This window comes from Dromiciops gliroides, chromosome 2 (assembly GCF_019393635.1).
Source record: "Dromiciops gliroides isolate mDroGli1 chromosome 2, mDroGli1.pri, whole genome shotgun sequence".
NCBI classification, from domain to species: Eukaryota; Metazoa; Chordata; class Mammalia; order Microbiotheria; family Microbiotheriidae; genus Dromiciops; species Dromiciops gliroides.
Genome location: NC_057862.1, coordinates 37,733,899 through 37,747,712, shown reverse-complemented (window position 1 = coordinate 37,747,712; position 13,814 = coordinate 37,733,899). Strand labels below are relative to the sequence as shown.

The window sequence follows — 13,814 nt, the reverse complement described above, 5'->3', positions numbered from 1 at the left end:
AAAGAGGTGTCCCCAAGCCTGGGCTGGGAAGAGGGAAGGGGAAGCCCACTGTAGCTGGGGGGAAGCCCCCTGGGCCTCAGGAGATGATGTAAGCCATGGGGTGCTCACGGAGTGAGCAGTGGGTTAGGGAAAGAGACTTGCTTCAGAGAATCTATTTTTGCACATCCAAGTGACTTAATCAAGCTCATAGGTTTGTGCAAGAAGAAGGGACAAGAACCTGTCTGTTTCCTACCTAGGGTGGGTGGGGGAGACCTTGAATCTCTCAGATCCCAGGGCTATTCCATCCATTTTCTCTAGCAAAGTGATCACACCCACCGGAGCTTTGACAATATTCCTAGCGGCAAAAAGGAGAGCAGACAGTTCTAAACCTAGCTGATTTCAGCCCAGGTCTGAGATTATAATTCTATGTCTCCCCCGAGGTCTCTGAGAGCTATTTGGCTCCCATTGGTGGCTATTGGAGTAGTCAGGTCTCTCCTAAGAGGGAGCCCTGTGGGTAGTAAGGGGCAGCCTTCGAGGCTCTGGGTATAGTCTAGAAGGATGTCTCCCCCAGCCCCAGGGTTGGCTCCTGTGTTATTGGGAGCCAGGCACTCTTAACTAGCCCCACAGTTGAACAGCTCAGAAAATAGGATATTTTAGTCACTGCACAGGGCCATCTTCCTGTTCCCAGTGGCCCCCAGGCACTGCTCTGATGAGGGAAGTCAGCATACCAGTCAGGAGAACCTCACGTCCCCAAACCCCTCCCCCACTTCTAGCAGAAATTGGTTCTTCTTTGAGGATCTGAGAGACTTGAGGGTCAAATATTTAGAGCTAGAAGGGACCTTGGAAAGGCATTTAATCTAGCTGCTTCATTTTACAAATTAGGGAAACTGAGGCTCACACAGGTGATAGGGCTCAGCCATCTAAATGCGTGATTACTTCCACTTAAGTGGATAGATTTGTTTTTCATCCCCATTATGTTGGCAATCATCTCTCCTCTTGGGTCCTTAGTTATGTCTTCTGCAAAATGGGAGGATGGCATTAGGTTGGCACTGTGGTCCTTCCCAGTTCATGATCTAGGATCCTAGGTTCTCCTGTGCTGGGCTTGGATTAGCTGACACAGACTGATCTATCACTTACGGGAGATTTCTCTTGAACCTGAATTTTCACAGTCCTGAGGCTCTCCTTTCTTTAAGATAGAACCTTTGCTACTGGGGGTGGTGTTCCCTCCCTGAATATTGCCAATATTGCCTCCCAGTACCCACTCTGCCATCCAGTCAAAGGACCCCGGTAATGATGGAGCTTACACCTGAGAGACAACTCGTGTCCCCCATGAGTGCAAAAGGCATCCAGACCCTGGCTGACTGGCCAACTGGGGGACACCAGGCTGTCCTCTAGGCCAATCATGTAAAATCTAAGAACAGGGGCTACTAAACCACCCATTCCAGATCCCTGCAGGTCAAATACCACCTTAGGAAAGCATACATGTTGGCATATTTCTTTTTTTTTTGTTAGTACATCACCATGTTAGTGTCAGATAGGAAGTACACTGCAATGTGGTTGGAGCCACACTCAGAAGTGGGGTGGGCCCCATGCAGCCTGGGTATGTGACACCTGCGCTCTAACCCTTGTGCTCTCTTTGGGCGTCTAGAACACAGGAAAGACCTGGTCCCTCCTTGAACCCTGAAATGTCATTTGCACTCTCCAAACATCCCCCTGTTGTCTGGTTATGGAGAAATGAGACATTTGGGTTAAGTTGTATCACAACATAGGGCTCCCTGAAGGCCTCAAGGCTCCATTCATGATATGAGGCCATTCCAAGAGACGGAAAGAGCGCTCCAGCTGAGCCTGGAGACCCGGGCTGAATCTTGGCCCTGCTATTTACCCCCGGTGGGTTTAAGTGATCCCTGGGCCTCAGTTTCCTCACTTGTAAAACAAAGGGCCTCTGAGGGCCCTTCTGGTTCTATATCTATACTACTCTGACCCGAATTTGAAGCCTGGATCGGCTACTTGCCACCTGTGTGACCTTGGACAAGTAACCTAACATCTCTGGGCCTCAATTCTAAAATTAGGCTGCCTTTGAAAGCATCTCAAAGCATTAAATTATCCTAACCAGGTGAGCTTTAAGGTACCTTATAGCACTAAGAAGAAGCACCTCTCTTTGCTGGGGTGTACTGTAATAGGTCTTCTACCTCCAGTGATGTGTTTTTAAAAACAACCTGGATTGTAATCTAATCCCCTTTCCTGCATTTGTTGAGTTTCCTCCTGTCTATTGGAGAGAGACTAAGGGGTGACCTTGCTGATGGTCAACACCTCCTTGGTGCTCCTTATGGGGACCAGGTAAAATTCTCCCAAAGGAAATCTCGTCCTACTTCCATCCTAACTCCTGTATTTTTCTGTTGGAAAGTCAGTGAGTTGTAGGGGAAAGGGTGCTGGCCTAGGGAGAATAGGACTCGAATCTTGGCCCTTGACTAACTAGCTAAGTGGCTTTGGGCAAGTCATTTCACTTCTCTTGGTCTGGATTTCAGTTTTACAATGAGGAGGCTGGTAGAAATGATCTTCTTGGTCCCTACCAGATCCAAAATCCCAGATGAGTCATCCTGCTATTTTTCTGCCCCTTCCCTCCTTCCCTATTTCTCTCTTTTCATTCTCACAAATCTTAAACTTCTGGTCTTGTGAGTTGAGTCCTACGTTAATTCTTTCCTAACTGTCTTTAGCATGTCCCTTCTCTGGTGCTGAGTGAGATCTGGAGGGGGCAGCAGAGCTGGCTAGCTGGCCTGGGCTGGGCTGGGCTCCCTAGGTGTGGTGGAGCTGGGATGGTGGAATGGTAGCTGCCTGGTGATGTTATGTTTCTCTTGGAAGAGAGAGTGCTGGGCCAGATTCTTCTCTGACTGCTGCAGCTCTCAGCTTCAGGGACTTTGAGGAGACAGGGCAGGGAGATATTTTTTCTTCCTGGCTACTTAATCAGGGAAGAGAAATAGAAGTGGTATCTTTAGCTCCATTGCTAGGTCCACATTTTTGGTGGCCCTGAGAACCTTGAGATCTGTCCAACCCTGTCAGGGCAAGACCAAAAACTCAGAAGCCCTGCCTTACCTAAGTTGTCCCCTAGAGGATTTGAGTAACTAGTCTGGGATGAGACTATGGATGAATACAAGCTTCCCCTCCAAACATGGTGAGGTAAATGAGCTTGGATGGCATGTGTCTTGCTCTCCCTCCCATCTTCTCCCCACTCCCATTCTCTATCACCCCATTCCCCACTGCCAAGATCCAAGAGTCAATCATGGGACTCAGGTTTACCATGAAATGGGTCTGATATGATCACAGAAGTCTCCAGTCCAGAATCAATGAATGACTTTCCAAGGTGTTAGATGTTCTAGGCATCCTCCGGGGGGAGGGGGAGGTATGTGGCCCTAAGATACTGCTTGACCCAGCAAGTGATCCCAATGTATTAGCCACCTCATTGGCTCCTGGTTACATAGCAGTCTCTCCTTGCTTAGACACAAGAAACCCAGGGCCTCTCAGGATCTCAAAGGTGGGAACCCATGTGGCTTTTGAAACCAATCTCAAATTGCCCTCACCCTAGTTGTATGACAAGGGAGTTGTGGACGTACATCTTCCCTAACCCCTCTCTTTCTCCCTCCTCTCTCTCTCTCTCTCTCTCTCTCTCTCTCTCTCTCTCTCTCTCTCTCTCTCTCTCTCTCTCTCCCCTCTCTATTTCTCTATTTCTGTCTTTCTCTCTCTCCTTCCTTTCACCTTCCCTGTCTCTCTTTCTCTCTCTCTCTCTCTCTCCCTCTCTCTCTCTCTCTCTCTCTCTCTCTCTCTCTCTCTCTCTCTCCTTCTCTCTCCTTCTCTCTCTCTCTCTCTCTCTCTCTCTCTCTCTCTCTCTCTCTCTCTCTCTCTCTATGCCACAGGGAAAGGTTTGAAACGGAACGTAACAGCCCACGTTTTGCCAAATTACGCAACTGGCATCATGGCCTCTCAGCCCAAATACTTAATGTGAAAAGCTAAAAACATAAACAAAAACAACAACAACAAAAAACTTGGAATCTCCCTTCCCTTTCCCCCCTCCCCCCAATAAAGAGATGTGTGTAACACTCTAGGAGACCCACTGAGATGCTAATGATTTAACTGCTGTACTCAGCAGTCGATGTTGGAGACATTATATTCTTATTAAGGAGCAAAATTCTAAAGTCTTCCTTTCTGAGGATATACTGCCTACCTTATCACCTCTTCACTATAATCAATTTTGCTGCCTCTCCCCCTGCAAATATTTCTGCTTGGCCGTGGGGTTGCTGTTTGTTTTACCTTCCCTTAAATGTATCCTTAGTCTTCAGAGGGTGGGAAACTTAGATTTGCTATTTTAAGGCACCGGGGGGGGGGGGGGGGGAAATGAATGAAATAATTTGTGCTCATGTTTCCTTATAAAAAATTGGCTTTTGAGAAAGGCCAGCTTCCCCAAATTCAGTTGAGCCTGGTGGGCTTGGCAGCCGTGCATGTCGAGTGTTTCCCTCAGAATCAGTGCTTTGGCTCAGGGTCCAGGCTCTGAGCCCTTTGCCAACCCCCAGTGAGCCTAAGGAGCTAACACTGGATCCCAAATGCTCAGGGAAGCAGAGAAGGTGGGGATAAGATGACGCTTTCATTAGTGGAAGTTGAATAATCAAGAGGTTAGCCCAGCCAGAGATCATTAGTCCTGGGGGTTCCCATGCCGTGGTGTAAGTCTCAAACATATGTGTGGTTAAGTCTCAGACATAGGCATTTCAAGCCTCCAACAAACATGCTCCTCTCTTTGTAACATGCTCGCTTGGCCAGCTCCATAGTTTCCCCCCCTTTCTGTACATACCAGCATGCTTCTTCTGAAATAAAAAGAATTTAAAATGAATCAAACCATGCCCCAGTCATGTTGTGCCTGTGTTCTACAAGGAATGAAATATTGAGGCTTGGAAGAGGGCGAAAGTGCTGGCTGGACCCATCCATGACAGGGGGCCAGACCCACAGGCTTTAACCTGTGCAAATCAGTCTAGTCCAATACCATCAACTCCTAGGCTTGCCTCGGGCTTTGGTGGTAGCCACAAGCAGGATTAGTGCCCAGGAGAAAGAGACGCTACTTTGAGCTACTTTGACGCTGTCCTCCATAAGACTTTAACTGTTACTCCAGAGAGATCCATTCATCAGTCAACCAACATTTAGAGACTGGTCCAGGGGCTAAAGCCACTACAGAAGAGATAGAACAGACTCCTTCCCCCACCCACCAGTTCTATTGGGTGCATGCCTCTGGGGAAGCCTATTGAGTCTAACCCAGCCACCTTTGACTGCCTGGTGCTGAGCCTTAGTGGTTTCTGAGCAGAAAGGGGCCCTGAAGGAGAGAGACACTGCAATCAGACGCTGCCCTCCCTCCCTGCCGTGCCTCTCCTGAAGCCCCTCTCACCATGTTTTCAGAGCGATGATGCCTAGTGGCCAGGGGGCATGGGAGCCAACAGGGGGATATAGGGAGAGGGGGAAAGCTCCCTTTATTTGTGATGGGGAGGCAATGGCAAGCATCTCCAGTACCCTGAGACCAGGGGACTTTTTGTGGTCCAGGGATTGCTGTCCATTTCCTCAGCACTGCTCTAGCCCCGCCTCTTGCTTCCAGAGAGCCCGATGCCCTGGGTGATAGGCAGGGTGACTCTCCTGGGTCAGTGGTATGATGAGCGGTCAAGAGGTTTGGTGGATACATATGTAGGCCTAATGGATGACCAGCCAGCTTAGCCAACCTGAGGAACACTTTAGGGTATATAGAGAGCAGGAGCGTAATTCCACCCCATCCCTCCCAATTGGGGAACCTTCCCCCAGGATATAATTTCCAGTGAATGAGGAAGGTCATGGTTATTGTGGGAGCTGTGGCTGCCTTCCCTTCTCCCCTACCCTCGACACCCCCTTGTTGGGTGGCTCAACTCCACTGACATTTCCTCGACACTGGGTTAGCCCATCTTGTACCTCAAGCAGAGATTGGCTCAGTGAATTGTAGGCCACATTCCCTTCTTTCTCCATCTCTTGAACCCCCCAGCCCATCTCCTCAGGTACAACCCTGGGAAAGTAAGAGAAAAGGAAATAGACATGCCAGGGGAAGGAGCTGAGGCAGTGCAAGGATTCGGGGTGTAGACCAGTCAGGCCCAATAATTCAATAAGTATTTATTAAGCTCTTTTTATGTGCCGGGCACTGTGCTAATATATGCTTGTTCAATGATTGATTGATTGATCGATAGGTGCTAAGGATATAACAACAAAAAAGAAAAGTGTCCCTGTCCTCAAGAAACTTCCATTCTACTGAGCAGAAATGACATACGCTTGGCTAAGCATAGCCTGTGGAAGGAAGGTGGCCATTGGGGTTGGAGGCAGCAAGAAGATAGGTTAGTATAAAGGAGGAGCAGAAGTCCCTGTCCTTCATCGTGGCTGCCCTACCCCATCCAATGACTGCCCCAGAGAGATCCCTCTGGCCATTGGCTATCGATTGTCTAGTGAGCTCCCAGTCCGGCTGCCTTGTCTTGAAATCAAGAGAAGAGAAAGATGTGGTCTCTGTGCTCAAGGAGCCCACAGTCTCTTCAGCAAGACAAGATAGATACGGATGGACAATATTAGCCAACCCCAAAGGGCCGACTATAACACAGGGTTAGACGAGGCAGTTCAGACTCAATTCAGAAGACAAGGATTCATCGATTTGTAATGGAATAGCGAGGGAAGTCACTGTGTATGGGGCCGGATGCCAGCAAGGCTTTGAGGATAGCTAGAGAGGAGGCTACGGTCCTGTGAGGGCTCCTCCCCGCTCCCTCCACACAAAACCCCAGCCCCGGATCTCCTCCCACCCCAGTCTTAATTAAGCCTTTAATGAAGATGCCGCCCAGGCAACAGCAGCCGGAAAAGCCACGCCCAGCAGCCAGGCCTCCCTTCCAGGTAAATTGACTTGTCTGGCTGTGGCACAGGGCAGCGCTCCCCTTCCCTGCCATGGTGTGAACCCCTAACACCTCTCCCCTCCCTGGCTTGTCCCTCTGCCCCCCCCCCCCCACCAGCACTGACAGCATGGAGCAGTCTCAGCGAGATGTTAATGCTTGTGTGTGGAGCTGTTGGGGCCGGGTGCTCACAGGGCCCCAGCCATCCCTCTCCTCCCTTTCCCTCCCTCCTCAAACCTCAACCAGATCTCAGATCCTTGGAGACCCAGGGCTGTCACCCCTTCCCAGGGAAAGAGCTGTTCTTTCTTGATGATGGGAACATTTCAGATAGGGGCAGGAAGGAGTCTTGCTACACTATAGGAATGCCATGAGCAAGGAATGGAGAGAGTATTCCTACTGGTAGAAACCCAGATGGATCTCTTGGGAGTGAGAAATATCCCTTACTGGTAGGACCGCAGAGAGATTCCAGATGGGATCTTGGGGGATGGGGACGGTGTTCCTACTGGTGGTGTGCCAGCTTGAACTCTCTCCAAAGAGAAATTGACCATCTGCATTTCCCACCCTAAATGACAAAACTTCTAAGGAGATCATGTGGTTCCATAGTGAATTCTGAGCCTGGCTTTTGTACTGTGGATGCCTGGAAGGGACTCTGTCTGAGGGCAGACCTGGGAGGGGCCCAGTGCAGGCCATCTCCTTGCTTCACCCTGGGTCAGTAATGGAAGTTCATTTGCTCAGGGTTCTCTTGACTGTAGGTGGATAGAGGGAGATGTGGGGCCAAGAAGAACTTGGGGCTTAAACCTTGTCCCAAGTTTCCTCTTAAATCAGATCTGAGACAACTTGATGGAAGAACCAACTTTGCTAAAAAGGCGACGGTTAGGGGCAGCTAGGTGGCGCAGTGGATAAAGCACTGGCCTTGGATTCGGGAGTTCAAATCCAGCCTCAGACACTTGACACTGGTTGTGTGACCCTGGGCAAGTCACTTAACCCTCATTGCCCCACAAAACAAACAAAAAAACCAAACCAAAAAAAAAAAAAAAAGGCGACGGTTTCGTCAAGTTAGGAAGTGACTTACCAAGCCTCGTCCCTCCTGCAGTGGTTGTTGGACTCAGGGATGGGTTTTTGGAGGATTCTGGAAAAAGGAAACTGTGGCTTTTTAGAACCTTTATAAGCAATAGTGAGTTCCTCCTCATTGGGGGTCTTCAGGCAGAGGATGGATGCTCCCTAGCCAAAGATATTATTGAGAGGAATCTTGCTTAGGTGTGAGGTTGGGCTAGATGGTTTTGTGGGGCTTTCATACCGAGGTTCTTTGAGGGGTCATCTCTGGGGCTGAGCTCTAGGAGACCTCCAAGTAGCCCCTCTGGCATTTGCCTGTCTCGCTCTGTCTCTGTCTCTATCTGTCTCTCTGTCTCTGACTGTCTCTCTACCCCTCCTTCCTCTGTCTCTCTATCTCTCGTTGTCTCTCTATCTCTCTCTTTCTCTCTGTCTCTATCTCTGTCTCGCTGTCTCTGTTTCTGTCTCTGTCTTTCTGTCTCTCCCTCTCTCTGTCTCCATCTGTCTCTCTGTCTGTCTCTGTCTGTGTCTGTCTGTCTTTTCTGTTTCTCTCTGTCTCTCTCAGTCTCTGTCTGTCTGTCTCTCTGTTTCTCTCTGTCTCTCTCTCCATCTCTCTCTCTCTCTCTCTGTGTCTCTATCTGTCTCTCTCTCTCTGTCTCTGTGTCACTCTCCCATAGAGTGTGCCCACCTCTGCTAGTTAGCAGATCTTAAATTGACCTTCCAGGGAACTTTGGGGTTACCTTGTCTGAATGTCAGTGGTGGGTGGTGGGTGAACAACAGACCACTTCTCTGTCTTGGTTTGTTTTATTTCTTACATCCTCGGGGAGGTCGCCCTTAGCAGGAGTCTGATGTAGAGCACCCTAAGGTTGGAACCAGGCAGGAGGGGGATGGGGCATCTCAGAAGAATGTCACCAGAAGTGAAGATGGTCATTGTATAGGACTCCTGGATCTTCCTTAGGGCTCAGGCCCTGGGAGGAGCTGAGGACACAAGCTTTATGGAAGAAGGTGGGGGAGGGGCTTGGTCCTGGTTCCAGGCTGCCTGAGCTTGCTTTTCCAACTGCTACCCCTCCTAACGCTCCGTTTTTATGGACATGGGCAGTGAGTTCCTCCCAGTGCTTAGGCAGTTCCCAGTTCCTCCTGCTGCTTCCTGCTAACCTCTCAGAGCTAGGCTGAGCCTTCTCTCCCCACCCCTTCCCCCCACCCTGTAACCCTAGCCTGGCACCGCTGGCTGGCAAGGTCCCTGGGGGAAGCCTGGCAGCTAGGAGAAGGAGAGCTGGTTCTTGCTGGTTGCTTGTTGGCAGGTAGCCTAGAGCTCAGGTTAAGAGAGGAGGTGCCCAGCATGGATGGATGGGCTCAGCTAACCCTGCCCAATGGAATAGCCTAGTGCCCTCAGGCAAGGCGCAAGTTTGTGTACCCACCTGCATGAATACATGACTGGTGTGTGTGTGTGTGTGTGTGTGTGTGTGTGTGTGTGTGTGTGTGTGAGAGAGAGAGAGAGAGAGAGAGAGAGAGAGAGAGAGAGAGTTTAATAGTATTTGAACCAAGGCAGCTAGGTGGTGCAGTGGATAGAGAACTGGCCCTGGAGTCAGAAGTAGCTGAGTTCAAATCCGGCCTCAGACAATTAACACTTACTAGCTGTGTGACCTTGGGCAAGTCACTTAACCCCAATTGCCTCACCAAAAAAAAAATAGTACATGAACCTGGGCTTATATATATTCAGGTGCCCCCAAGGTCCCTCCCAATTCTAAATTCTGTGATTCTGGGATAGTATATGGAGCATGTGTATGAATACAAATCCTTGTGATAGACTGGACTCCTTCATCAAAGCCTAAACGACTGTACCACACAACGGGGAGCGGGGCAGGGGGAGTTCCTTGGGGACTCTGCCTTTCCCCTTGCAGTGCTATAGAAGGGCCCCAGTGGGGTAGAAGGTGAGGGAGTTTGGCTCCATCAGGCATTGGGTTAGTTAATGTAGCCACTTTCGCCTCCCATGCCTCCCCTGCACCCCTACCCCATCTATCTCCTTTCTAGGACCCATCAAGCCAGCTGTCGAGAGAGTGATCCAAGGATAGGGTCGGTCAGAGTGGTCCCTAAACTATGAGGCCCAGGGGTTTTGGCTCAATGCTGTGTCACGGAGGCCACCAAGGAAAGCTCCCTCGGGTGACTCAGTGGAAAAAATGGAAGCCAGGAAGCTTGGGTTCTAGCCCCAATTCCACCCCTGGCGTGACCGAGTCACTTCCCTTTGCTGGACCTCAGTTTCCCCATCTATTAAATAAGTAGCTACCCCCTAAGGTCCCTTCCAGCTCCAATATTCTATGAACTACTCACATGGTACCCTGGGAAAGATAAGCTTTGCAGTCAAGGGATCTGGGTGCAAATTCTACATCAGTTACTTCCTGTGTAACCTTGGGCATGTCACTCAAGGCTCACTTAAGAGCCTGCCTTTCCTCATTTCTCAAATGAGAAGTTGAACTCTGTGACTTCTAAGGTCTTTTCCAATTCTAGGTCTACAGTCCCATGATTCTAGGCTCCCTTTTGGCAAGGAAAGGGAGCCTCGTCTACCGTTTAAGTTACCAATGCGCCACCAAAGGAAATGATGTCTGACTGAAGTGGAGATTTAGCAAAAGAGGGTAAAAAGGCCAAGGAATCCAGTGACAGGCTCAGTGAGGGGTCTGAGGGTCTCTGTCCTTTCCTCCTTGGCAGGATAACCCTGGTCTTCATAGTATATTTTTAGTTCTCCACAACATTTCTATTTGAGCCCAGGACTTTGTATCCCCTGGGGCACTATAAAGTTATCAGCTGTCATCACTGCCCTTTTGAAACCTCAAGCCTGGCTGTGGCTCCCTTATAGCCCAGGGAAACCCCAGATTCCTTTGGTCCTCTGCTCCACCCCCTGACCAAGGAGCTGCCGCGCCATCTGGGACCAAAAGCGTGATAATAGCGATCAGAGTTCACCTTGCTCAGGGTCACACAACTAGTTAGAGGCTGAGGTAGGAATTGAACTTGGTTCTTGCTGACTCCATGTGCAACACTCTCTGCATTACTCTAAACTATGGTGTCTTTGGCAGAGAAACTGTGAACTATTCCCTACAACAATCCCATGTGTGTCCATCAGTGGTTGCTCTAAGACTCTGTGTGTGTGTGTGTGTGTGTGTGTGTGTGTGTGTGTGTGTGTGTGTGTGATGGTGTGTGTGTGGCGTGTGTTGGCCGCACCACTCTCTAACCTCATCCCATGCCAAGGCTCACTAGCTTTGAGTTGCCTTTTATTTTGGCTTTCTCCAAGGACCAGCCCTGAGTGCTTGCAGTTTCCTAAGACACTCTTGGGAAGTTGGTTGTCGGGGAGATTCCCTCCAGGGGAGCTTTGGTAGGAAGTTTCAGTGAGGATTCAGAAGGCTTGTAAAGCCCTGGGACATTTGAAAGGGCAGGAGGCTTGAGGCTGGCTGACCTGTGACTCAATCCACGCCTGGACATTTGACCTGCACTCTTCACCAGGCTATTGCTCCATGGAGCTGCCATTGCAAGGTTCCTTCCTGTGCCAGGCCAAGTAGGAGTGAAGGTGAGGCTTGAGAACTCTGATCAGATGTTGTGTTCAGTGAGTCTGAAGGCTCAGGGCTGGGCACAATACAGGGAGCACAGTGGAGAGGAAGACCAGCTCTTAAAGAGGTCCCGCGGCAGGCTCCCCATCTCCTCCAAAGCTAGAACGGTTCACTTTCTCTCAGAGAGGATGTAAGGAGAGGGGAGAGGAAATGAGAATGCTTCACTCTACTCCCACGCCTGAGCTGCCATAGCCAGATGTTGGATCCAGGAGCCTTCCATGGCCCTCACTGTGGTAGGGACCTGGCTGGGAATCCAAGTGATAACACTGACATTAGTATAGACAGAGCCAGGAAGGACCTACAAGGACAGAGACTCCCTAGAAGGGCATCCTCTGCCGACCCTCAGGGTCAAGAAGGCCAATCTGGTCAGGGCTCAGGACGGCCCCAAGAGGTCAGGACCCTAAACGTCGGCTGGGCTCAGACACTCCTATGGCTCCCTCCTTTCTAATCTCCTTTGGCTCTTCTAATACCTCTCCTCATCTGGAAACCTGGAAAGCTCTTACCTGCTCTTCAAATTGTCTCTCTTCTTTCTTATTCCATCTGGAGAGATTCCTTCTCCCTCTCCCCCTTTACTCCTCCCTCCCCAAAAGTCCTTTCCTTTTCATCCTTCCTGGTTCTTAGGTCTCACTTATCATATCCCAGTCCCAGTCTCTGTCTCTCCTCTTTTTCCCCCTCCTTCTCTCTTTCTCTCTCTTGCCCCCTTTCTCTCTCCCTTTCTTTGTCTCTCTCTCTCTCACTCTCCCCTTTGTCTCTCTACTCTCTCCCTTTCCCTTTTCCTCCCTCTTCTCTCTCTGCTCTCTTCTCTTCTTTTCCCTCCCTTTCTTCTTTCTCTGCTTTTCTCTCTCTCCCTTTCTTTCTCTCCCTTTCTCTCTCTCTTTCACTTTTCCCTCCTCTTCTCTTGCTTTATTTTTTTATTTTTTATCTCTCTTCTTTATTTTCTTTTCTTCTTTTTTGTTTTTAATTTTTTATTTCTCTTTTCTCTCTCTTCTTTTCTTTTTCCCTCCCTCTCTTCTTTCTCTGCCTTTCTCTCTTCCTTTCTCTCTCCCTTTCCCCTTTCCCTCCTCTTCTCTCTCTTTTTTCTTTTTTTTGTTTTTTGTTTTTTATTTCTCTCTTCTTTTTTAATTTATTCTTTTTTGTTTTTATTTTTAAATTCTCTCTCTCTCTCTCTCTCTCTCTCTCTCTCTCTCTCTCTCTCTCTCCCTCTCTCTCTCTCTTCCTCCTCCTTTTCTTTCTCCCCCTCCCTTTCTGTTTCTTTCATGATCCTCCCTCAACCTTCCCTTTAGTCAGCAACCTTCATAAATCTCCATGCACTTGACACCCAGGCAGGCACACCTCTTGTACTCTACTGGCCCCTTGCTGCTGCCCACCCAATTCCCCCTGCTTGCCATTCTGCCTCGATTTGAGATTGTGAACATATATTGGCCACCCTGAAAATAAACTGTGCTTCTGACTCCTCCAGCTGTGTGCATTTTTCATGATGTGTGTTTCTATTTCTTTAATGTCCTTCTGGTCATGCATGGAATGGTGTAGTGGAATGGGCACTGAATTTGGAGTTAGGGACCTGGGTTCAAATCCCAGCCTTGCTACCTCCTGTGTGACTGTGGTCAAGTCACTTAATGTCTCACCTAATGTCTCTGGGTCTCAGTTTCCTCATCTGTAAAATGAGGGGTTTGGACTTGATGGCCTCTGTGGTCTCTTCCAGCGCTAAATGGTTCTAGGTGTGTTGTGTTGTTGTTGTCTTCCTCACCTTCCTTCTTCCTTTATCACACAATGTTGAACAGTCTGTCTTCATCTCTTTGGTTGATCCTTGGTCTCCAGGTGCGGAAAACATATTCAGCTCTCACTCTCTTTCTGAGAGCTCCTATTTAAAAGCTTCCAGTCTGGACACAACATTTTTAAAGCCAAGTTAAGTGTGAATGGGAAAGACCTCCCCATCCCCACCCCCAGCCACAGTTGTGTCATCACTGACCCTAACATCAACATTACTGCCTGCCTTCTACCATCAGTTAAATCACTGTCACATCAGGTTGACGAGTATGTAACCAAGAGGCAGCTTGACATAGTGACCAGAGAGCTGGCCTTGAAATCATAAAGACTTGGGTTCAAGTCCAGCTTCTGACATATCCTGGTTGTATGACCTTAGGTCAGTCAACTTTTCAGTGCTCTCTGAGCTCAGACTATAAGTTATAGAGAAGGTGTCCACCTGAACTGGTAGAAGTTTCCTCTCCTGGAAATTCCCTTTAACTGGTGAACCCACAAGTCCAGTCCC

The 13,814-nt window shown here is 49.2% G+C and overlaps 1 protein-coding gene across 2 annotated transcripts in view; it reads left to right on the top strand.

The window, feature by feature from the left end:
- The window catches only part of LDB3 (LIM domain binding 3), a 117,203-nt gene that overhangs the window by 69,105 nt on the left and 34,284 nt on the right, over nucleotides 1–13,814 (top strand). Inside the window, exon 9 of one of the 2 annotated variants that reach the window (XM_043986713.1) lies at nucleotides 3,888–4,855. The exons of the other annotated variant lie outside the window; for it this stretch is intronic. Coding sequence (XP_043842648.1) covers nucleotides 3,888–3,984 — 97 coding nt within the window. The 3' untranslated portion in view covers nucleotides 3,985–4,855. Of the gene's footprint in view, nucleotides 1–3,887; nucleotides 4,856–13,814 lie in introns of those variants that run through there. 2 annotated transcript variants of the gene reach the window in all.